Source organism: Oncorhynchus kisutch, linkage group LG4 (genome assembly GCF_002021735.2).
Source record: "Oncorhynchus kisutch isolate 150728-3 linkage group LG4, Okis_V2, whole genome shotgun sequence".
Lineage (NCBI taxonomy): Eukaryota > Metazoa > Chordata > Actinopteri > Salmoniformes > Salmonidae > Oncorhynchus > Oncorhynchus kisutch.
The window spans coordinates 63,564,966-63,591,336 of record NC_034177.2 but is presented as its reverse complement, the minus strand read 5'-3'; the positions used below and the strand labels follow the sequence as shown (position 1 = coordinate 63,591,336).

At 45.7% G+C, this 26,371-nt stretch overlaps 1 protein-coding gene across 1 annotated transcript; it reads left to right on the top strand.

Annotated features, from left to right (window-relative positions):
- Nucleotides 1-2,311: 2,311 nt before the first annotated feature.
- si:ch73-105b23.6 (fibrillin-1) lies at nt 2,312-22,825 on the top strand. Its single transcript, XM_031821774.1, has 23 exons — nt 2,312-2,404; nt 2,585-4,672; nt 4,935-5,057; nt 5,233-7,278; nt 9,243-9,403; nt 9,512-9,691; nt 9,974-10,577; nt 10,744-10,893; nt 11,381-11,595; nt 11,714-11,789; nt 12,586-12,885; nt 13,280-13,513; nt 14,576-14,728; nt 14,843-15,021; nt 15,201-15,393; nt 15,645-15,764; nt 16,778-16,897; nt 17,046-17,066; nt 17,213-17,280; nt 17,544-17,730; nt 18,092-18,220; nt 18,528-18,690; nt 21,600-22,825. Exons 1-23 carry the CDS (start codon nt 2,314-2,316, stop codon nt 21,757-21,759), a joined length of 7,761 nt encoding a protein of 2,586 aa, XP_031677634.1. The 5' UTR covers nt 2,312-2,313; the 3' UTR covers nt 21,760-22,825.
- The last annotated feature ends 3,546 nt before the right edge of the window (nt 22,826-26,371 follow it).

Sequence of the window (26,371 nt, the reverse complement as noted above, 5' to 3'; positions counted from 1 at the left end):
GTGATTTAGAAAACATTTTGATGGTCATTTTAATAACGTATTGCCAAATTCTTCATGTGCTCCGGTGTCTGTGACACTGAACAGGAAACCCAACATAAAGACATTGTCTGATGACACACTTTTCCCTAGCAAGGTGGACAGAACATTTTCAAAGGCAATCCTTACGTAGATTGATTTAATAACATGGTCTATGATGGCTGTGATGTTAGGGTTGTTCTGATGTAATGTACTTGCGATTGAATCTTGCTATATAGTTTTCATCTTTTACTTTAAGGTCTCAGGGCACCACTGAAAATGAGAACCTGGTCTCCCCTGATTAAATAAAAGCAAATGCATAAAATGGGTCCTTGACCATATAGTCTTCTAGATTTTTTAACAATCTATACCCGTTCTTTGGTACTCAGTAAACGTATCCGTAACTGAAGGCAATGGTACATGCAATACTCGTTCACCTTCATTTGCCAAGTTGTGATATAGATCATTTGGGTTTCAACATTGAAACTGGAATGTTGTATTAGAGCAATTACATTCTAATAGATTTCAACTTGAACCATTTCTGGACCTGAAAACAAATAGCCTACACTTCATGGCCCAGTAACTTACCCATAGAGTACAGTGGATACTGCACCTAATGTTGAAATGTAGGGGTTTGGTAAGAGGAAAGCATGACCTTTTAGTTCACTGTAGCTGTATAACTTTACTGTGTAAAATAAGGTCCTCTGGGACTTACAGTAGACTGTATTTTTATGTAAAACAACTCACCACCACCCAGGTTTATACGTATGGAGCTCTGTCCCCACAGGCCTCCACACGGACACACACTAATTGAACCTGGCCTAGAGGGAGTCTTAGCATTTAGCTTGTAACCCAATCAGAAAACAGGGATTATTCTTATCCGTTTCCTCTATTCAGTGGGATATTGTTAGGGGACTTGTATTTCCAACCCCTCTGGACTTAGACGTCTCACCTATTTGGATGCTCAACAATACAGTCAAGGACATTATTTGCACAAACAATAATGGATTCCAGTTCAGTGTCCTTTTTTTTCTTCTAAGGTTTTTCATTTTGTGGACTAATCAAAGAAACAGCAGTTAATGCCAAATGATTAGTAAAAACATACAGTAGCAGTCAAAAGTTTGGACACACCTACTCATTGTCACGCTCGTCGGAAAGGACGTACCAAGGCGCAGCGTGAGTTGAGCTCCACATCTTTTATTACTGTGAAACTTAAACAAACTACTACAACCGTGACCGCCATAGTGCACAAAACACGAACACAAACAATATTCCACAATGCAGGTGTGAACAGGGACTCCTTAAGTATGATCCCCAATTAGAGACAACGATAATCAGCTGTCTCTAATTGGGAACCATACTCAAACCCAAACATAGAAATATAATTGACTAGAACACCCCTTAGACATGCCCTGACCTACAACACCATATAGAACCAAGGGCTCTCTATGGTCAGGGCGTCACACTCATTCAAGGGTTTTTCTTAATTTTTACTATTTTCTAAATTTTAGAATAATAGTGAAGACATCAAAACTATGAAATAACACTTTTGGAATCATGTAGTAACCAAAAAAGTGTGGCTACTTTGAAGAATCGAAAATATAAAATAGATGTTGATTTGTTTAACACTTTTTTGGTTACTACATGATTCCATATGTGTTATTTCATAGTTTGATGTCTTCACTGTTATTCTACAATGTAGAAAATAGTAAAAATAAAGAAAAACCCTTGAATGATTAGGATTGTCCAAACTTTTGACTGGTACTGTATACTCAAAATCACGTTTTATCACCAGATAATATCAAATACTTTTTGGGAATATGTCTTGACAAAATTATGTATATTTCCAACCCAATTATGAATAGCAGCAACCTCTATCATTTTGTTTCGTTTACTCCCTATTTTATCCCATCAATGTTTAATAATATTCCGGTTATAATTGGATAATAATATCAGTACCTTTTCACTGATCTCTTGTGGTGGGATGATTCTTGTCTCAAAAAATAATGTTAAGATCATAGTAGACCCTGCACCATTGTTTGGAGTGGAAGAGGGTTATGCAAACAAACAAAAAGGATCCCCACAAATTTAACAAATTCCCTACCACCATTAAGCAGAACAAGGAATTGACCTACTTTCCCCAGAGTTGAGCTCTATGATATAACGGCGTCTCTGCGACTCATACAAATGCAAGGGATGAAGGTTAATGCACTGACAAATAACAGGACTTCCAGACCCTCCAAATCAGTCTCAAGGCGGTGTCAAATACATTTGCAAACTTCTATGTTATGCATTTCAATGTCACCATTTTCACTGTACTCTGTTTCTTGCAGGATGCCACTGCTAAGACTGGTGTGTCTTTGTGCAGTGCTGGGATACTGCTCTGTGGGTGAGTCTGTCCACAATCTGGTTGCATGTCATCTTGACTGTAGTCATCTCTCTCTCTTTATCAATTACATTTTGTTTCGGTGTAGTATAGTATATGAGTTCTAAATAAAGTCATTGCATAAATATGTTTATCTCTATTCTAACAAGTGCTTCTTTCTCCTCCTTCTCCCTTTCCCTCTAGTTGCCGATCTGAGTGACTGTGAAGCGGTGGGAAGTAAATGCCACACCCATGCCGAGTGCCTCAAGGCTAAAGGCAATAGCTTTGTATGTGTGTGTCGGTTTGGCTACCATGGAGACGGACTACTGTGTGTGGACATTGACGAGTGTGTTACGGGCCTCCACGGCTGCCACCCAAAGGCCCGTTGCTTCAACACACTGGGCAGCTACAGCTGTGTGTGTCTGGATGGCTACTTCGGCGACGGAGTCCAATGTGAGGATGTCAACGAATGCCAGACGAAGAACGGCGGTTGCCACCCCGGTGCCCTCTGTACGAATAGAGAAGGAGGGCGAGACTGCAAGTGCAAGGGAGGCTTCAATGGCAATGGGTTTCAGTGCACGGACATTGACGAATGCACAAACAGTGGCATCTGCCATTGGAATGCCACCTGTATTAACAACCCTGGCTCCTATGTGTGCACCTGTAACTCAGGCTATAAGGGCAATGGGAACTACCTGTGTCTGGATTTAGATGAGTGTTCAGAGACTCCCGGTGTATGCTCGGCCTCCTTTGGCTACAAAGGCTGTAAGAACCTGCCTGGATCGTACCAATGCACCTGTAGTATTGGTTACCAGAGCAATGGGCAAACCTGTGAGGACATTGATGAGTGTGCTGGTAACATCTGTAGTTTCTATGCTGACTGTGTCAACACGCTGGGCTCGTACCGCTGCGCCTGCTTCGATGGATTCATTGGGAATGGGCTGGCATGTAGGGACATCAATGAGTGTAATGGGGAGAATACATGTGACCCCAACGCTGCCTGTGTCAATGTGCTGGGCAGCTATGACTGCTCCTGCCGCACCGGATATCTAGGGGATGGAAGGAAGTGCACCGACATCGACGAGTGTGCCACCCTTAATATCTGCCCTGCTTCGGTCGCGTGCGTCAACACCAGGGGGTCGTTCTACTGCGACTGCGGCACGGGCTACACCTTTAACGACTCCAAGTGTATGGACCTGGATGAGTGTACCATCGGGCGCTGTAGCCCCTTCTCCACCTGTGCCAACTTCCCGGGCTCCTTCACCTGTGAGTGCAGGGCAGGGTACAGGGGCAACGGCATCACCTGCGAGGACTTGGACGAGTGCTCCTTGGCACAGCAGTGCCACTCCAATGCCCTCTGCACCAACCTTGCGGGCACGTTCAACTGCCAATGCCAGGTAGGCTACTCCGGGGATGGGGCGATCCAGTGTGCAGACGTGAACGAGTGTCTGGTGGACAACGGAGGCTGCCGGAATAAAGCCACCTGCGTCAATAGTAAAGGTTCCTTCTCATGTCTGTGTCCGCCTGGGTTCAACCTGGTCAACCGCACCACATGCCAGGATATAGACGAGTGCCAGGCCATGGAGAAGCCATGCCACCTCAATGAACGCTGCTCAAACACTGAGGGGGCGTATGAGTGCCCCTGCCGGGTGGGCTTTGCCCGCCCCACAGCGACCAAGGCCTGTACGGATATCGACGAGTGCAAAGTCAACAACCCCTGCCACGTCAACGCCACATGTTTGAACACAGTGGGCTCCCATACCTGTACCTGTAAGCACGGATTCATAGGCAACGGCTCCAGGTGTGAGGATGTGAACGAGTGTGCTGAAGAAGGCACATGCCACTCACGGGCACTGTGTGCCAACATACCCGGGGATTTCTCCTGCTCCTGCCAGCAGGGCTTCTTTGGGGATGGTTTCCGGTGCCAGGATGTGGATGAGTGTGCCCTTTCCAACGCCGCCACCTGTCCCCCCATCTCAAAGTGTGTCAACTCCCCCGGAGCCTACGTCTGCTCCTGTATGAATGGCACAGTGGCCTATAATGACACCTGTGTGGCCCCCAGTCCCCGGTGTGCCCCTGCCTGCCACCGTCATGGGCTTTGCCACCGCTCGCCCGCTGGCTTCCAGTGTGTGTGTGACCTAGGCTTTGAGGGGGATGGACTCGCCTGTTCGGATATAGATGAGTGTCAGAAGAATGTGTGCCCTCAGAATGAGACAAAGTGTGTGAATATCCCAGGCTCTTTTTCCTGTCTCTGCAAAGTGGGCTACAGACAGAACGGGACAAACTGCATTGGTAAGAGGATTTGATTTAGTCACAAATACTACCAGAACCACTCAATATTTCTCAATAAACACTTGTTTGCAAAATCCTATGTGTTTTCTTCTAAATCTGGTGTTACAAATGATTTAGAATATGTTGTACTATACAATTGTAAGATGTTAATCAGGTGATATTCTCTCTCTCTCTCTCTCTCTCTCTCTCTCTCTCTCTCTCTCTCTCTCTCTCTCTCTCTCTCTCTCTCTCTCTCTCCGTCTCCCTCCCTCCCTCCCCTCAGATGTGGATGAGTGTGTGTCTGGAGACAAGGAGTGCAGTGAGTTTGCCCAGTGTGTGAACACAGTAGGGAGTCACCTCTGTTTCTGTCTCAGTGGCTTCACTGGCGATGGGAAGAACTGTTCTGGTAAGCACAACATTTCTCTTAGAATTTCTATCATCAGTTTACATCACATAACTCTGTTAAGACTGTTCATGTATACCGTACCTGCTCTACTTTTGTGTGGATTCTCTTGTGAGCTTTCTTTTAGCAACTTGTGGGGCTGTTTTCCTGACACTGTCCCATTTTGGATGAATTATAGACATTGATGAGTGCCAAAACCAAAATGGAGGATGCCACCCCATTGCCAGCTGCTCAAACACTGCCGGATCACACAACTGTATCTGCCCGTCTGGCACCGAGGGCACTGGCATTGAGTGTCAGGATGTTGACGAGTGTGCCGACAACTCCACCAAGCCCCACAACTGCAGCCGCCTGGCCCAATGCAACAACACGGACGGCTCCTACCTCTGTCTGTGCCAGGAGGGGTACCAGGGGGACGGGTTCGTCTGTGAGGACGTGGACGAGTGTCTCTCACCCTCCACCTGTGGGAGGAACTTGACATGCCACAACACCCCCGGGGGGTACAACTGCACCTGCATTCTGGGACTGGCCTACGAAGCAGGCACGTGTGTGAGCGTGGAGAACTGCCTGAACGCCAGCCGGGCGTGCCACCCTCACGCAGCGTGCCACCCCACCAAGGGCTCCTTCTACTGCCACTGCCAGGGTGGTTTCCATGGCAACGGGGTGGCCTGCTGGGATGTGGATGAGTGTAGCCAATCGGGGCGGGAGTACTGCCCGGAGTTCTCCTACTGCTTCAACACAGAAGGCTCCTATACGTGTGACTGTTGGGATGGTTACCAGGACAATGGGACACACTGCATGGATGTGGATGAGTGTGAGGCGGGGAACTACACCTGTCCTGACAACAGCACCTGTACCAACACAGAGGGCAGCTATCGCTGCCGCTGTGATCTGGGCTTCCTGGCTAGTAACAACTCTCAGTGTCTGGATCTTGACGAGTGTGTCTTGGGGCTGGCGCAATGCCCGGATAGCTCAGATTGCCAGAACACACCAGGCTCCTTTGTCTGTAACTGCTGGGACGGTTACCAGGGCAATGGCACAGGCTGCCAGGATATCGACGAATGCCTGGACAACTCCACCTGTCTTGAGAACAGCACCTGCGTCAACACCTATGGCAGCTTCCTGTGTCCCTGTAATGTAGGATTCCTCAGTATAAATGATCGGTGTGAGGATATCGAGGACTGTTCGGACCCCGACCTCGGGCCGCTTTGTATCAACGGAACATGCATGAACACTATTGGTTCATTCTTCTGCTTATGCTACGTGGGCTTCTGGAGCAACGATACTGAGTGTGTGGATGTGAATGAGTGTTCTGAGGTGTATTCCAACTCCTCTACCTCGGTCTCTGTCTGCCAGCCCTCCTCCACCTGTATCAACCTCCCTGGCTCCTATCAGTGTCCCTGTAATAGTGGCTTCCTCCTGAACGGCACAGATTGCCAGGATGTAGACGAGTGTAGCGACCCGGAGGGCGCCCCCTGCCCTGATCACTCCGTGTGCAAAAACACTATTGGCTCCCTCCTTTGTCCCTGTCTGGACGGGTATGAGCCAGGGGCACAAGGCAATGACACGGTGTGCGGTGATATTGACGAGTGCCTCTTTAATACCACATGTCGCGTTGACCAGGTGTGCACTAACTTGCCCGGGACGTACCACTGTGACTGTCCCGGGGGGTACCATGAGGATGTGGGAGCGTGTGTGGATACGGATGAATGTGGGAATAGTAATGGTGCCGAGGTGTGTCACCCCTCGGCGCGCTGTTGGAACACTCCAGGCTCCTACACATGCCTCTGCTCCCAGGGCCACGCGGGCAACGGTACCTGGTGCGAGGACGTGGATGAGTGCTCCGTCCTGACGGCGCCCTGTCACAAACGCGCCCTCTGCTACAACACGCCCGGGTCATTCCTGTGTGTGTGCCACCCAGGACTCCTGGGCATCGGGGCCCTGTGTGTGGACCTGGACGAGTGCCAACAGAACAATGGAGGATGCCACTCTGCTGCCACCTGTTCTAACTCTGCGGGGGGGTTCCAATGCCACTGTGCCAGTGGCTGGGATACCAGGGGGGGGCATGGGGACAGAGGGGGGCATGGGGACAGAGGGTGTGTTGACCAGGACGAGTGTGTGTCGCCCTCAGCATGCCCCGCCCACACGTCCTGTAGAAACTACCCAGGGTCCTTCAACTGCTCCTGTGCCTCTAACAACACTGTTTGTATTGAGCTGGCTAAGGGTGGGCTACTCCTTCATGAAGCTACGCTGCAAGTTAACTTTGCTCTGTGTTCTGTATGTGGTTAGGGAATGAATGTCTCTTTGGGGTCACTTAGAAATGTCTTTTTTTTTTAAAGAAAAGCACACTTTTCATCCATTAAAATAAAATAAAATAAAATAGATCAGAAATACAGTGTAACATTGTCAATGTTGTAAATGACTACTGTAGCTAGAACAGCTGATTTTTAATGGAATATCTACACAGGCATACATAGGCCCATTATCAGCAACCATCACTCCAAATGTATAATTTTAAAAGGCTAATTGATCATTAGAAAACCCTTTTGTAATTATGTTAGCACAGCAGAAAATTGTTGTCCTGATTAAAGAAGCAATAAAACTGTCCTTCTTTAGATTAGTTGAGTATCTGGAGCATCAGCATTTGTGGGTTTGATTACAGGCTCAAAATGGCCAGAAACAAATAACTTTCTTTTGAAACTCGTATTCTTGTTCTTGTATTCTTGTTCTGAGAAATGAAAGCTATTCCATGCCAGAAATTGCCAAGAAACTGATGATCTGGTACTACTCCCTTCACAGAACAGCGCAAACTGGCTCTAACCAGAATAGAAAGAGGAGTGGGAGGCCCCGGTGCACAACTGAGCAAGAGGACAAGCACATTAGAGTGTCCAGTTTGAGAAACAGACGCCTCACAAGTCCTCAACTGTCAGCTTCATTAAATAGTACTCGCAAAACACCAGTCTCAACGTCAACAGTGAAGAGGCAACTCCGGGATACTGGCCTTCTAGGCAGAGTTGCAAAGAAAATCTCAGACTGGCCAATAAAAATAAAATATTAAGATGGGCAAAAGAACACAGACACTGGACAGAGGAACTCTGCCTAGAAGGCCAGCATCCCGGAGTCGCCTCTTCACTGTATTTCTGATCAATTTTATGTTATTTTAAAACAATAACATTTCTAAGTGACCTCAAACTTTTGAACGGTAGTGAATGCTGAACACATACTAAATGTGTCGAGTGTACACTTGAAGTAGTTGAAGTGCTAAATAGTGTAAAGAGCTTGTTTACTTCTTTGAATATTCTTGCAGCATATATAGTAATTGGCATTTTGCTGCATATTTTCTATGTGTGAAAAGTGTATAAAAATGTCACAATTACAATGATGTAATTCACAGAGAGTGATTTGTACCCGTTTGGTGATGAGGTGGGAGATATAGGAGTGTGGTTGGACACAAAAGATGGGAACTCTCCTTACATCACACCACCTATGGGTTTCCCCTTCATAGGCAAGTTGTATGATCGGGTTTATGTAAGTATCCACATCTTTACTCACAACTCTGAGACTGGCAACCCTGAACTGAAGACAGCAAGATAAATGATTAGTACTATTTTTTAATTCTACAGTGTTTTATTCGATGCAGATGCAAGAAGATGTATTTTTTTCTCTGAAATTTGCTGTGAAACTCTATCTGCAATATTAAAACTGATCTACCCCCCACCCCCAACCCCCCCACACACCAAAAAAACAATAAACAAAACACTGATATGATATGTGCAAAACTACAACACATACAGTCACCAAAATAAAATAATCACCTTTGACAGAACTAAGGATAAGCAATACTCAAAGAAGCCAAAGGATTGGTTCTACAGTACCTTTATAAAGCCAGACTGGGAAAGATGTATTCTACCACAATATTGAAATGTATTAATATGACTACAAAGATGTGCACCATTACAGTGACAATCTGCTTGGCCAAGTCAGTACCAATATTTTGATCGATAATGCTTTCTCATTGGTCAAATTATCTTTCCAAATGTTATAGTAAAGGACAAATCAGAATAGTTTTGACTAGAATGCATGTTTCATAAGACATACTGTAGGTTTGGCAATATATATATATATATATATATATATATATATATATATAAAATAAATAAATAATTCTCTCTCTGGTTTAGTTCTCAGATAATGGACTCATTCAGTTCCAGTCTATCAGTCAGAACGAGCAGTTCCTGCTTCCTGTCCCTTTCCCTACGGGTTTCCGTGGCAACGAGGGCCTGGCAATGCTGGCCGTGTTCTGGGACGATGCTGACCTCACCCTCGGGGAGGGGAAGCTGTTCTATCAGGTGAGATTTCAAGGGTTAGGGGTGAGTTTGAGTCAGAGTGGAGTCAAAGTGGGGATGACAGTCATTGGACTAATCTCATCTAATCTGAATTATTTTTCTCTCTCCTAGGAATTCCACAAGCTGAATATGTCAGATAGATATTCCCAAATTGTCTTCAGCCGTACAGCGGACGATGTGACGCGGTTTGAGGAACGGAACGACAAACCTGCGTTCACCCCAGCCTGGATTCTAAAGATCACTTGGGATCATGTGATGGCTGTCTCCTATCAGAAAATCAACTACTCTGAGGTATTGGTTCAATGTCCATGTCCCAATCAGGTCAATCTCCAATAGAGGCATTTCCTGTAGATGTCTATTGGCGCTAAACATAATTGTACGTCTAGCAGGAAAGTGGGTTATTGGATGCTACAGAGTGTGGTAGTGTATGCCCGGATGTCTGTCCTAGATTAGCATCCATTGTTGCTCAAGTGTTAGCTGGGAGAATGTAACCTACCTGATTCATCAGCCCTCACATATCACCTCTCTCCCTGTCTTTTTGTTCTTGTGGTGCCACCTTGTGGCCTGTTCCAGGCTAACACCTTCCAGTGCATCCTGACTACGGACGGGGAGCGCTCCTTTGCCCTGCTACGCTTCGGGGAGATGTACTGGGGTCCTGGCCAGAGGATCCACCATGACGCCCTCACAGGCTACACCGACGGTGGAGCCCACTTTTTCAACGAGACCACGGATCCAACAAATCTGTTTGGCCCAGGGGGGCGGTATAGACCTCAGGAGGTGAAGGGGAACACAGGTCAGCTGGGTCAGCTGGTGTATGACCTGACAGGGCCCACAGAGCGCGAACACGACCCGAAGACGAGGTGCCAGGTGTGGGCCCTAAAGGAGCCCGAGCCGAAGGAGTGGGCCAAGGAGGTGTCCTCATGCCCCTGTACCCGCGCCCAAGCACTGGAGGACTTGGCCTTCGGGCCTGAGACCCTGCCCCCCAACCAGCAGGATCGGGTACGGGTGACAGAGCTACGGGGGCTGCGCTGGGGGGGCAGTGGGGGTCACGTATTCCAGTCCATCCTGTCCAATCGGCACGGCTCAGGGAAGAGATGTGTGTATGACCCACAAGGTCCCCTGTTGGCTGGATACAGTGAGCGCTACTTCTCTGGAGCCACTGCACAGAAACACATAGGTACCGTCTCAGTTACGTCATATAGTGAAAGCTCAACCTGCCATTCGGGATGCTGTTCAAATCAATAACGGCATTCATCGAAGTAATCACCAGTTGCATGTCTTTTAAAGCAGCAAACTCATCCCTATGGCCTGTTGTCGTCTTGTTTCTCCCCCTCCATCTCTAGATGAGGATCTCCTTCCGTTCGAGTGGTGTTGTATCCAGTCTCCTCTGTGCCACCTCTATCTGGCCAAGAGACCCCTGGACCGTTGCCAAGGTTACGGCTGGGTGAGCCCCGACTGCTGCATAACCGCGGCCAAGGCAACACAGGGCATTGGTGAGAGCTTACCTATACTCAGCGGAATGGGGGTGATTTACTTTCAACTCCTGTCAACTCATTGAATGAATTATTATTGACTTGTGTCACAGACATATCGGACCGTATATATCGGACTGTATACCACGGGTATGACAAAACAGTTATTCTAATGACGTTGGTAACCAGTTTATAATAGCAATAAGGCACCTTGGAGGTTTGTGATATATGGCCAATATACCACGGCTAAGGGCTGTGTCCACGTTGCGTATGAATAAGAATATGCATAAGAACAGCCCTTAGCCGTGGTATATTGGCCATATACCACACCTCCTCGGGCCGTGTTGCTTAATAATACATAATTTTGTCACTGTTTGTGAATGATATATAGCCCACATGTTTGGTCCCATTATGCGATAGTAGTGTAAATGAGTGTAAATGTCCTGTGTAAAGTCTCGGTTAGTGAATTGTTTCCTTCTCATACAGTACGTACCTGTCTTGTCCGCAGGCATGGTGTACGGCAGCCTTCATTTCATCACCTTCGATGGGACTGAGTACTCTTTCAAGGCCCTCGGCGAGTTTGTCATTGTGCGCCTCTCCTCCTACACGGGCTCCAATATCTTCACGCTGCAGGGTGAGACGTGCGAGCTGAAGACGGACGGACAGGCTAGACGGGTCCCCACGGTGGTGAGGATGGCTGCTTTTCACCAGGGCATCGGCAAGGTCAGTGTGTTGTGGGTGTGTGTGTGTGTGTGTGTGTCTGTCTTATGGGTTGTATTATGGGCTGTAGATCTCACGTGCTTGATTGTCCTTGCCTCTGTGTGAATGTGTGTGTGTTCAGGTTGAGTGGCGGTGTGCAGAGTCAGGAGAGGGACTGGAGGTCCTGGTAGATAATGTGAAGGTCCCAGTCTTTGTCGGTAAGAAATCTAAGCGGTGCACAGGCCTACACTTGGCCTACCATAGCAAACATGGCACAGAAACAGGACAATCACTATTAAACCTTTTACTACTATTCTACCGGACTAGACAATGCAATTTAGGAATATAGTAAATCTCTATACAACTTTACAAATGACCTGGAACATCATTCTCCAACCCTTGTTACATACAATATTACAGTAGCTTCTTCTTCTATGATATCACGGCGGTTCCGCAAACAAACGCTGAAGGTGCATGCCGCCACTTACTGGGCCGGAGTGTGTGGTCAATCAGAGTTTACAACATTAAGCTCCACATTTCTAAATCCTCCTACCTAACACAGTACCAACGCAGTCCAATCTCAATGCTTTCCCTCTCTTCAACATACTTACGACAATATGACAACGCGTGCTCCACCGTTTCCTCGACCGTACACTCCAGACACAAACCATTCACATGCTGGCCAACCGGATGTAACACCACCTCTTCCTTCCTAATCTGACCTTTGAATCTTGGTCCACCGACCTTTCTATCGAGGGCACATAAATGACACTCGGCCCTTGGGCTCAGAGTCCCATCTCTTCTGCCACACGTCCATCAAAATGGTTCTGATCTTACATTTGGCCTCGCCTTTAACCAGTGGAAGATTAATATTAATTATATGGCTTTCTGGTCTGCAATTTCATTCCCTTCCACACCCGAGTGGGCTGTGACCCAGCATATTGCAGTAGCAATGGAACACTATCCTCATATCCCTTTAAGATGACATAACAGTGCCCTCTGCTGTCCTTGCAGGTGTGGTGCACATGGGCAAGGAGGGTTTTGCGGTGCGCTGTACTTCGGCCAGTAGCTGTGCGGCAGTGTACGCCGGGGGGCTCCACGTGGTGGTGTGGAGGGTGGGTGGAGGTGGTGGTGCACAGCAGTTGGCCGCCCTGGTGGAGGTCCCCCAGACCTTTTACAACCGCACAGTGGGCCTCCTGGGCTTCTGGAGCTCCAACCGCACTGATGACTTCCTGCAGTCTGACGGGAAGCTGATGATCTCCCCCAAGAGCAACCCTCCCCCGGAGGAGAGCCTGCGCCAATTTGGCCTGTCCTGTGAGTGAGGCTTAAGTCAATATTTCACATTGAAGGAGTTGGCGGCACATTGAATGTCAATACTAACATACCACTTAGAATCCATGTCCAATACATTGCTTCATTCTAGGTAGCGTGCTAGTGTGGTCCCTCTACCCTAATTCAAATATAGTGTATCACGCAGATTAAGTACCCCTAACTCCACTCATGTGTAAGTAGCCATTCGCAGACATTGCTAGGTGTTTAAAGGAGCGGCCTTTCACCCTTTCATCCTTGGTCTGAAAAGTGGGTACGAATTCACACAGAGCCCCTCGGTTACATGTAAGGTCATGTCTGTACAGTCACTTTGTCTAATGTCAAATATGGTGAGATATCTTGATGGGTTCTGACGGATGTCTTGTAATGTGTTCCATAGGGGCTGTGCCCATTCCAGAGAGCCTGCTCTTCTCCATCCCACCCACTGGTCGATTTACTCCAGCCTCGACAGAGGAGCTGATGTCAGTGAGTCCAGCTGTACAAGACAGACTGAGGAGGACATGTCAGGGCAGTTTGCAGTGTGTTCATGACATCCTGGCTTCTAACGACACTGGACTGGGTTTGCAAAGTCTGGAGTCCCAGGAGCTGTACCACAAGCTGGCTACGGTGTTTGGTGAGTCAACTGTTATGTCAGCCAGAGGATCAAGAATTTGTATCTTTATTGTAGATGTTGGCACTTCCTCTTCGAGTCACATGCTCTGGGTCAAAGTTGCCCTCTGGACAAAGATCTAGGATCAGTTTACCCTCCCCAATTACAGTCTAATCTTAAAATATTAGCCTAGTTGGGCTAGTTTAGGGGGGTAAACACAAAACTAACCTTATATCAGTGTCTATCAGTGGTGTAAAGTACGTAAGTAAAACTACTTGCGTATATTTACTTTACTTTACATATTTTTGTCTACTTTTACTTCACTACATTCCGAAAGGAAATAATGTACTTTTTACTCCATACGTTTTCCCTGACATCCAAAAGTACTCGCTATATTTTGAATGCTTAGAAGGACGGGAAAAAGGTCCAATTCACGTACTTATCAAGAGAACATCCCTAGTCATCCCTACTACCTGATCTGGTGGACTCACTGAACACAAATGCTTCGTTTGAAAATGATGTCTGAGTGTTGGAGTGTGCCCCTGGCTTTCCGTAAATACATAAAAACTAGAGAATGGTGCCGTCTGGTTGGCTTAATATAAGGAATTTGAAATGATTTCTACTTTTACTTTTGATACTTAAGTATATTTAAAACCAAATACGTTTTTACTTTTACTCAAGTAGTATTTTACTGGGTGACTTTCACTTATACTTAGTCATTTTCTTAGTCATTTTCTATTAACTACAGTATGACAGTTGGGTACTTTTTCCACCACTGGCCTAGTATGTGCAACTTCATCCTACTCCACAGCATTCTGCCAATCGCTCCGTATGAATTTATTGAACGCAGCGTAGTGTTGATTGAGGTCAATTGACATGCTTCTCTATAGGTCAGGGGTGTTCAACTCTTAGCCTACAAGGTCCAGAGCCTGCTGGTTTTCTATCCTACTGATACTTAATTGCACCCACCTAGTGTCCCGGGTCTAAATCAGTCCGTTATTAAAGGGGAACAATGAAAAAAAGCAAAGGAACTGGCTTCGAGTTCCAGAGTTGAGTTTGACATGCTTCAATTTCTCTCCTATGTAGGGAACATGCCTCCCATAGTGACTGAGCCCACGGTGATCCGTTGTAAGGTCAAATCCACCGTTCGCGTGCAGATCAGCACTCAAGACTCCAACCTAGACCCTATAAGCTTCTCACTGCTCTTCCCCAGACCACCACAAGCATCTGTTGGGAAAAGTGAGCTAGAAGCACACACACACACACAAGTACACTCACATACACACGCACACATGCAACCCCCCCCTTGGCAAAGTTTCCTATAATTCCTTAATGTGTTTTTTCCCTATAAAGGTGATGGCATATTGACCTGGACACCACTCAACATCCAGCCAGTCTACCTGACCATCAGAGTTGATGACCAGCTGTTGAGCTCTCAGTTCACCCCCATCCTGCAGGTGTGCAACTGCCTCAACGGTGGCACCTGCCAATATAACAGCATAGTGGACAACCATCTGCAGGGGAGATTTCTGGTAAACAAACATGCAGACAGACAGACTGACAGACAAAACAGTAAGGGGAGTATTTCTATATGGGCTTGGGTGTTTTCTCCCAGAGCGCAATATGAACTAGTCCTGTGTTTTTTGAGTGTGAGATGATGTTCCCATGCCGATCAACCCACGCACCCTTCCTTTGTGCCTTGTCCTCCCAGGTGGTAGGGTGTCTGTGCCCTAAGGGTTTCAGTGGGAAATTCTGTGGGAATACCACCGACGTGTGTAAAGGGAAGCCTTGCTTCCCAGGAGTGCAGTGCCAGTCCCAGGGAGAGCCAGACCAGTTCACCTGTGGAGAGTGCCCCTCACCCACCATCTACGGGGACAAGCAGGGATACAAGTGCTTTGAGAATGGTTGGTATACGTTGGATAACAAGGGGTGTGTTCATTAGGCACTAAACGGGAGAGAAAACAGGTTGGGGCTACCTGCTCGCTTTGTGTTGCCTGCCTTTATGAGCACGACTCAGCTAGCAACTTCTTTACCTGTATTCAGGAAATTATTCATTACTACTAGTCAGGAGTTTTTCCTCATCCAGATAAACTCCTGGCCCTATTCATTACCATTGAGCTGTTCTCATTCATGTTTCTCCTTCTTTTCCTCTCAGACCTCTGCCTTCCTCCCTTCCCCTTTCCCTGTCACACGATGGCCGACTGCCTCAGCTCAGGGTACAACTACACCTGCAGGTGCAAGCCTGGCTTTACTGGGGACGGACGCAACTGCACAGGTACTGACCCTTGACCCCTGACCTCTGACATAAACATACTGTGTTGTAGCAAAGTCAGGGGGTAGTCCTGACCGGGGCTTGAACCCTGGACTTTGTGAAAGTCAAGCCAACACCATAGCTTTCACGACAAGAGATCCAAACCTCTCAATGACGTTGTAGGTGTTGAGTTAAGGTCACTACAGTATACATACATTCTGAAAACAATGTAAAATACACTACTGGCCAAAAGTATATGGACACCTGCTCATCGAACATCTCATTCCAAAATCATGGGCATTAACATGTTGGAACATTCCTGCGGGGACTTGGTTCCATTCCGCCACAAGGGCATTAGTGAGGTCTGGCACTCATGTTGTGCGATTATGCCTGGCTCGCAGTCGGCGTTCCAATTCATCCCAAAGGTATTCGATGGGGTTGAGATCAAGGGGCTGTGCAGGCCAGTCAAGGCCAGGCATCCGTCAGGCCAGGCATCCGTCAAACCCAGATTCATCCATCAGCCTGCCAGATGGTGAAGCGTGATTCATCACTCCAGAGAACGCATTTCTACTGCTCCAGAGTCCAGTGGCGGCGAGCTTTACACCACTTCTTCAGCACTCGCCAGTCCCGTTCTGTGAGCTTGTGTGGCCTACCACTTCGCGGCTGAGCCATTGTTGCTCCTAGATGTTTTCACTTCACAACAACAGCACTTACAGTTAACCAGATCAGGTCTAGCAGGGCAGAAATTTGACGAACTGACTTTTTGGAAAGGTGGCATCCTATGACAGTGCCACGTTGAAAGTCACTGAGCTCTTCAATACGGGCCATTCTACTACCAGTGTTTGTGTATGGAGATTGCATGGCTGTGTGCTCGATTTTATACACCTGACAGCAACGGGTGTGGCTGAAATAGCCCAAATCCACAAATTTGAAAGGGCGTCCACATACTTTTGGCCATTTAGTGTATCTCTGAGCCATATTGCAGTTGTTTTCTGAAGAGATTACAGTACATAATGGTAATATTCCTCCTGACTCAGACATAAATGAGTGCCTGGACCCATCGGCCTGTCGTAACGCTAAGTTTGAGTGTGTGAACACGCCAGGGTCCATCCGATGCTCCTGTCGCTACCAGAGCACTGAGGAAACCGATGGCTGTGGTACGTACACAGAACGGCCCAGTTACTGTTCCAGTATAGTACTGCATGAAACAGTATCTTCTGCAGGGCATTATTGATCTTTACACTATGTCAGGCATATAAAGGCTCTCTGTATAATGATGATACCATTTCATTTGTTCCTTTGCAGGGGACTCTGCCAATCCACCAGGTAAGCCTTCTATTTTTCAAAAGAAATCCCCCAATACTGCACAGCAAGACATGACTACTGTGTCACCATGGTGATCGTGACCACATTGTGGTTGTGTGAGGTCATCTTCGGGTCTATCTTATTGATGTTGTTGATGTTGTTGACAGGGTTCAATGTCTTCAACGTGTCCTTGGGCTGGAGGAACCAGGGGTCTGGAGGAGAGGGGCTGAGGCAGGTGAGAGAGAGAGAGGGTGTGTGTGGGCTCCAAATGAAGAATTGCTACATTTGTGTGTGTGGAACACATAAAAAGAGCTATAGGGCCATACGGTTTTCCAGACCACATGACCTGACCAGGGATACCAGTCCAGAAATGGAAAGGGGAAAACTCTGGCTCCTAGGATTGAGTGTGTAAATTTAGATCATGGCTGAGCGGTGTGATATAATGATGTGGCGATATGTGTATTTATACCAATGATGACAAACTTCTCCGTCCTACAGCTGGAGGAGATTCTGTCAATGGGCTTCCAGAACAAGTTCTACAACGCTGTGACGAAACGGCCGATGCAGGGCTCAGGTCTGGATGAGTACAGGATCAACGTGTCCAGTGACACACCCCACTGGTACATCAGAGACTACCTGACCCGCGTCAGTGCTTACTACAGCATCAAAACCGCTGAAGTTGGAGGTAAAAGGAAGGCGTTTCTCTGTTAAACTCTACTCTATAGTCACGCGGAGTTGTCAGACGGAGAAATTATTGATTGCATTAGTAGTAGGAAAGCATTATTATCCCTGACAGGTGGCAGTGCAGGCGTCCGTCACACTATGTAATGTAAAACAATGCTCTCGGGGGAGGAAACGTAACTTGAACCGCACATTTTGCATTATCATGTCAACAATGATGATAATGGTGATTATGATTAATGCTGTTGTCAAAGATGCAGTCCTAAGTCGGTGTTTGCCAGCAAGAATTGAGATGGTTTTGTATTACAAATGGTTTGTCTCTTTTATCCTCTCGCCTCTGTTATCCTCTCGTCTCTCTCTCACAGACTTGGATGAGTGTAAATCAAATGAGGCTGTGTGTAGGCAACCTGCTCTTTGTGCCAACACTTACGGAGGGTACAGGTGTGTGTGTAACGGGACCACCGACGTCGACTACACCCAATCCTGCATTTTAGGTGAGGCTGTGGGAAAAGATGGGTCGTTGACCACTTACCATTTTATGCAAATACCCAGGGTGTGATGCTTTTCCTGGTCATTTCACGTGGTCATTTCATACTATGGTTATGGAAAAGAGTTTCCACTAAGCATGTATTCTCTGAACCCAGAACCAAATGCACTGGCCAGCTACTAAATGTAGTTAACTTGGGAACTGACCAAGATTTTTTGGGGGGCCCAAAGATTTTGGGGGGGGCCCTAAGTATGACACAATAATGTGTTAATGACCTATTAAACCTAACGTTCCACTGTTGGCCCACTATTTAGACATGGGTGGTTTGAACAGGACGGAGATAGCCGTGGCCCAGATGGCAGAGGATAAGAAACCCCTGATCCTGGGCCTGGTTTTAGGCATCGGGATCCCTGTCCTCCTCCTACTGTCTGCCCTCGCCTGCTTCTGTTGTTCCCGCAAAAAGACCATCACAGGAGAGTGAGTAGCCTGAATATCCTCACAGACGGTTACATGGTGTATACAACATTCACACAGACCTAATGGTATATAGTACCTTCCCGAAAGATACTAAAACCACAATATATATATATATATATATATATATATATATATATATATATATATTTACAGTAACAGATGCATAGTCTACCCTCAGTTCAGTTCACAATGTTTACTGTTATTGCAGCAGAACATAATCACAAAAACACAAGATTGGGTGGAAACACGACACCAAGTTTGTAACGAGTGCGCTGAGAGTCTGGACGCAAGTACAGGGAGTGAGTGATTTAATAAATAAACAAAACAATGAACACGAACCACAAACAACACACCGATATGATCAGCAGCCTGATGACCTAGAGGCCGGAGAGGGAGTATACGTGACAAACTTCATGAACCGACAACCTCAATATACTAGACACTAGCTGCACTGGTAATCACATCAAATGAATTCCACAGTAGTTCTCAGAAGCAGAAGAAAACCTTAACACTGTGTTGGTCTACCTGACCTCTGCACGATAATAGAGGTACATCTGGTGTCTGTATGTCCATCAGCGCTGTTTGTGTATTATCTCCATGACTGCAGTGCTACAGTCTGCAGATGTACAGCATCTGGAGCAGGTGGCAGTAGTCTAGAAACACGTAATCCTGCTGAGTCCTGGCCCTGCTTTATACTGTAAACCACAGTGTAATGTATGAGTCATTCTATTTGAGTTCACTTTTTGACCTCACCCCTTTTTGAACTTTCCATACATGGTAAAAGTGGTCAGAAAGTGACTTTTTGAACCTAAATACCAAGATATTCCCGGAGGAAGAGGTGCTCAAAGTTGACCCATTTTGCATATCCCACGATACCAAGAGACAAGTCGACATCACTGGATAAAAGTGTACGGTTGAGCTTGATATAATTTAAAAGCTTGCCAAACAGGATTGTCAAACTATTTTATATATCTTAAAACGTCTTAAAACGTTTTTTCCGCATATTTTGTAGCATAGACCCTAATGTACATAATCTGAGGTGTTTGTGTTGTACCCGCCATGCTCTTGAATACGGGGTGGGTGTTATTTCAATCATAGAAATAGAATGTATAGAATGGACCTATCCCTTCAGACCACTGCAATTTAGCTGATACACCATTGAAATGTTGGTAACACTTCACTTGACACCAAGCGTCATAACACATTATGACCCTGTCATAACCATGTCATAATACACTATATATACAAAGGTATGTAGACTCCCCTTCAAATGAGTGTATTTGGGGGTTTTTCAGCCACACCCATTGCTGACAGGTGTATAAAATCTGCCATACAGCCATGCAATCTCCATAGACAAACATTGGTAGTAGAATGGCCTTAGCGAAGAGCTCAGTGACTTGCAACATGGCACCGTCATAAGATGCCACCTTTCCGCAAAGTCAGTTCTTCACATTTCTGCCCTGCTAGAGCTGCCCCGGTCAACTGTAAGTGCTGTTATTGTAAAGTGGAAACATCTAGGAGAAACAGCGTCTCAGCTGCAAAGTGGTAGGCCACACAAGCTCACAGAACAGGGCCGCCACCTGCTGAAGCGAGTAGTTCCAGCAGAATGCTATCTGCCCCAATGCATAGTGCCAAGTGTAAAGTTTGGTGGAGGAGGAATAATAGTCTGGGGCTGTTTTTCATAGTTCGGGCTAGGCCCCTTAGTTCCAGTGAAGGAAAATCTTAACGCTACAGCATACAATGATATTCTAGACGATTCTGTGCATCCAACTTTGATATGTTCGAAGAACAGGTGTCCACATACTTTTGGTCATGTAGTGTATGTCATAACAGCTGACATAACTTGTCATAACCATCCATGGCTATATTATAAACAGGTTATGGCACCTACATAAGAGGGTAAAAACTGACACAAACTACCACACAAGGCAAAACATTCCAAAACACCATAGCCTATATGTCAATAGTATGTTTGCTACATACAACAACAACAAGAATTTACCATATTAAATTATCATTGTTATTGCACACACATCAGACATGCACCTACCCAAATGCTCTGTTGCTGATGACTGGGATAAATGCAGGAGCAAATTTCAGGAGCCGGACAATACACCCTCTTTTTGATTGATGACTGATATAAGGGCATGTACGTACGTAGGCCTATCTGGCTTATATGATTATGATGGTCATAATGCTTCTTGACAGTGTTATAAAGTGACGTAGGCCTATCTGTCTTATATGATTATGATGGTCATAATGGTTCTTGACAGTGTTATAAAGTGACGTAGGCCTATCTTGCTTATATGATTATGATGGTCATAATGGTTCTTGACAGTGTTATAAAGTGACGTAGGCCTATCTGACTTATATGATTATGATGGTCATAATGGTTCTTGACAGTGTTATAAAGTGACGTAGGCCTATCTGGCTTATATGATTATGATGGTCATAATGGTTCTTGACAGTGTTATAAAGATTGACAGTATAATTTAAAACAACTGATCTTTACGCATTTTATCATCAACAACAAAAAGAATGAACCTCCATCTCCTGAATGTTTAACTTTCTGACCACTTCTACCATGGGCAAATATGTATGGAAAGTTTCATTCAAATCAGAAGAGTTTCGGTCAAAAAAAAAAAAAAATCAAATGGAAGGGGGGGGGGGGGGTCATTGGGGATGTTGTAGAATTAGGTTATTATAATGATAGGAAATAGGGCATTGTCGCACGGACACACATAGTGCTCTTCATCTGATAGAGATTATGCAACATATTTGGATTATGTCTGTGTTACTGTATTCATGTCTAATGGCATAATGGCCTTTTTTTTAAGTCAGTACTGAGTGTGCCAGATGTAAGTGTTACTGTTGGACAACTCTCATTCCTTTGTGTTGTTTCTGTGCAGAATTCCTCAATTGTTACCCGAATATGTTCAGGAGCAGTACAACCCTCCGCCCTTCAACTACTCGGACCCGGCTCTACACTACAACGTCCACGTCAGCCCGCGCGTCATCGACGACCTTACACCCAGGAAGCATCGCAGTACAAACTTCACACACGCTTGACAGCGCTATTATGATTCTACATGTCAAAAATAAAACAAAGTAAAAATATTATTTGTACCTGTAATAACCAATTGCTTAAAGCTGAGGGACTTTCAAAGTCCAATGTATTTCAGAAAAGAAGAAGTGGACACAGAGAGAAGCTACGCATATCTCGTGCTGTGACTCTGGGCGAGGGAACTTAATAAACCCGTAGACATACAAACATGGAGCCATTCATGTGCCTTAAGTATTTCCCATGTGACACCTAATGCTTTCTGTTCATTATTTGTTATCATAGTTATTATATGCATGTGTAAAGCACATTTGTATTCATATTACAGCGTGAGCCTTGCCACATATTTGTACATGCAACGGATTAACACAGAGAAGATTGTAGTCATTTCATTTATCAGACAACATGTTGTGGGGTCCTCTTCTTAAACTTCAGTCCATCAGCTGTTTTACTTTAGAGCATAATGTCTACCGCTTTGTGTTGGACTTCGCACTGTGGTGGAGGGTACTGTAGGGTTCTGAGCCTTGATGGTTATGAAGATACAGAGAACGAACGAGAAGCACTTGAATCCAATTCAAGGTTTCCTTAACGACCGGTCGGTAAGAGTAGTATACACCGAGCATACAAACTTTGTCATACATGGGTCTCAAACACCCTTATATAAGTTATGAACGGCCTGTCAACATTATCCTGAGTGGAGAGCTCAAAAACAAATCCTCATATCGATCTACAAGACCAGAGAGAGTCAGCGGCTACAGAGAAGTCGCAGTCAGTCGATGGCTGGGATGGCGAGGCATCGGTGAGACGCCTTGTTGACCACATCCTCCCTCTACCCAAGCTATGTGGTTCCCTCTTGACTGTCACTCCATCTTTTGGTAGCTTGAAATCTTTAAAAAAAAAAACGTTAAACTCTGGCTGAAAATAGTAATCCAGACCCGAATCTATATAGCTGTTTTATTTGATTCTTGTTTGTTCAGCTTTTTCAAGCGCTTTGAGACTCATTCTGTAATGAAAAGCGCTATAGAAGTAAAATAAATTATTATTGTTATGTACATTGAAGAGATTGAAGAGAGGAGTCTCCTTTGCCTTAAACCTATGGAATACATGCAATATTAATAATGATACATCTCAATGTTCTAAAATAAACGAAATGCATGATCCCTTGGAGACGATGTTTTAATCGCTGAAGTCACGAACCAGACAATGGCATGCCCTCGATTCAATTAGAAAATAAAAAGGGGGTAGCATGTTTACAAGGGGATACATGTTTCACGATTGCCACCCATGTTACAGAGAGGCACAGATGGTGAAACATACACTACATGGCCAAAAGTATGTGGACATCTGCTCGTCAAACATCTCATTCCAAAATCATGGGCATTAATATGGAGTTAAGTAATGAATATGGTCCCCCTTTGCTGCTTTAACAGATTCCACTCTTCTAGGAAGGCTTTCCAATAGATGTTGGAACATTGCTGTAGGGACTTGCTTCCATTCAGCCACAAGAGCATTAGTGAGGTTGGGCACTGATGTTTGACGATTAGGCCTGGCTTGCAGTCAGTGTTCCAATTCATTCCAAATGTGTCTGATAGAGTTGAGGTCAGGGCTCTGTGCAGGCCTGTCAAGTTCTTCCACACCGATCTTGACAAACCATTTCTGTATGGACCTCGCTCTGTGCACAGGGGCATTTTGGGGCGCAGCGGCCTAAGGCACTGCATCTCAGTGCTAGAGGCATCACTACAGACCCTGGTTCGATTCCAGGCTGTATCACGACTAGCCGTGATTGGGAGTGCCATAGGGCGGCATACAGCGTCGTCCATGTTAGGGTTTGGCCAGAGTAAGCTGTCATTGTAAATAAGAATTATGCTGAAACAGGAAAGGACCTTTCCCAAACCGTTGCCACAAAGTTGTAAGCACAAAATCGTCTAGAATGTCATTGTATGGACATGGGGATCTTAGGCGTGTGTGCGCGGCTGCTGGGCCTTGGAAAACCATTTCAAGAAGCTCCCGACGAACAGTTCTTGTGCTGAAGTTGCTTCCAGAGACAGTTTGGAATTCAGTAGTGAGTGTTGCAACCAAGGACAGGGCATTGTTCCGTTCTTCAGCACTCGGCGGTCCCGTTCTGTGAGTTTTTGTGGCCTACCACTAAGCGGCTGAAATGTTGTTGCTCCTGGACGTTTCCACAACAATAACAGTACTTACAGTTGACCGGGACAGCTCTAGCAGGACATAAATTTGACGAACTGACTTGTTGGAAGGTGGCGTCCTATGATGGTGCTACGTTGAAAGTCACTGAGCTCATTAGTAAGGCCATTCTACTGCCAATGTTTGTGTATGGAGATTTCATGGCTGTGTGCTCAATTTTATACATGTGGCTGAAATAGCTGAATCCACTAATTTGAAGGGGTGTCCAGATACTTTTGTACATATAGTGTATCTGCTTGGCTATATATTACCATCAATATTTTACAGTACCACCATACTTTGACCATTCCCATCCTGTGGAGGTGTTATACCTTTTCCAATCATTAGGTGTCAGCAGCGAGTCACCCAGACAGGGGCAGCAGAGAGGCTGATCAATCACATTGCTTGTGGGAGGTTGAGTTGAGCTGAGTAGCACAGTAGCACAGCAGTCACCTGCTCAGACTGCAGCCCTGGCTCCTTAGAAAGTGGCTGCAGCATGCCGTGTGGTGCCCCCTGCAAGATGAGATCATCTGAGTGCGGTGCACAGCGCAGCTCTGCAGTTCCCAGCAACGCAGAGAGGCAGCAACACTAGGGTCAAGGGCAGGGCACTGCCACCGCACTACCCAACCCACTTCCTGAATGTGGATCCCCCTCCACCCCGCCCACCACACCTCTGCAGTGCCACAGTTCCTCTTGATTTCATCCTTTGGAGGAAGCGAACACAGATAAGGTCAAAGTCCTCTTCAGAATATGCATAGGAAAAGTGCTATAAAGAGTCATTGAGAGATGACATGGCAAGCAACACAGCTGACACCTGTGCATGAAGAAACATCAGGTCGAATGAAGAAATACCAGAATAACTCACCTTTGTAATAAATGGAATTAAGCATTGAAGATGAAAATATGACAAGCACTTAGCCTACTTCTATCCTGCATAGTTTAGTCTGGAGCTAAACTGAAGGCTGCAGCGTTTGAACAGGGATCCTACTCTGACTGCAGCAGACACCTGGAGGTACGCCAGAAGGAGGAGAGAGAGAGCTGAGCGCTAAGATCAACAGCAGGGATTCGGTTTGACAGTTTCTAAGTGGTGGTGTCCTTCTGAGCACCTCAGATTAATAAAAAAAAAAAGCCAGCCGATGACTTGAGCTACAAAGATACTCACAGACGGACAGAATTAGAAGGATTCATTTGGATTCAACACTGTTCATATCCATTTCATCAGAACATGATTGAAATAGCTTGGGAATACCAGCAATGCTAAATCCTCTTATCAGATTTGGCTCATGATAATGCAATTGTGAAAACAACAAGTCATTGCTCTGTAAAAGGTAGCTATGTATGGATCTGCTTACTGTTTAGCTTGTATAGAAGGACAATAACAACTTTTATCCAGGCATGATGTCACGGTACATTGAGCAGTGACACTAATTAAAATGAAGTGGTGGACACAGTGCCAGAGTCCCTGACTACAGCCCTCCTCCCCTACACATGACCCTGACCTTGTGGTGCGACACCAAGAGCTTGTGGTGTAAAGTACTTAAGTACTACTTTTTTTTGGGGGGGGGGGGTATCTGTACTCTGTATTTGTATTTTTTGCCAACTTTTACTTTTACATCAATACATTCCTGAATAAAATAATGTACTTTTACATTTTTCCTGACACCCAAAAGTACTCGTTATATTTTGACAGGAAAATGGTCCAGTACACATTTCTCAAGTGAAAATCCCTGGTCATCCCTACTGCCTCTTATCTGGCAGACTCACTAAACATAAATGCTGTGTTTGTCACGACTCCCACTGAAGTTGTTCCCTTTCCTTGTTCGGGCGGCGTGCAGCGGTCGACGTCCTGGTTTGGAACGGGCTTTTGTTAAGTTTTGATGGAGTAAATCAGTGTTTTGTTACTCTTACCTGTGTCCTGCGCCTGACTCCTTCGCTATCTTCTAGATATCTAGAAGCTAGGGAAGGAGTCAGGCTATCTTCTAGATATCTAGTACATTTTAGAAATTCCATTTACTTTTGATACTTGAGTATATTTAAAACCAAATACTTTTAGACTTTTACTCAAGTAGTATTTTACTGGGTGACTTTCACTTTTACTTGAGTCATTTTCTATTAAGGTATCTTTACTTTTACTCAAGTATGACAATTTAATACTTTTTCCACCACTGCCAAGAGCAGCTGTCTGGAGGAGTGTGTTCGGGGATGGGTTGCCTGTTGCAGATAAGGTCTCACTCTCCGGAGCAGTTATATATTCACACATGCTAGCAATGCTTGACTTGGCTGAAATAGGTGCTGGTACTGTTTATATTTAACAGTTTTACTTTTGAGGTAATATTATGTAAGAAGAACAGGAGCTCAAGCAATAGAGGTAACGATACTCAGCTCCTGTGAGCTCCTGCCCAAGTCAAGCTCTGCACATGCATACCATACAGATGA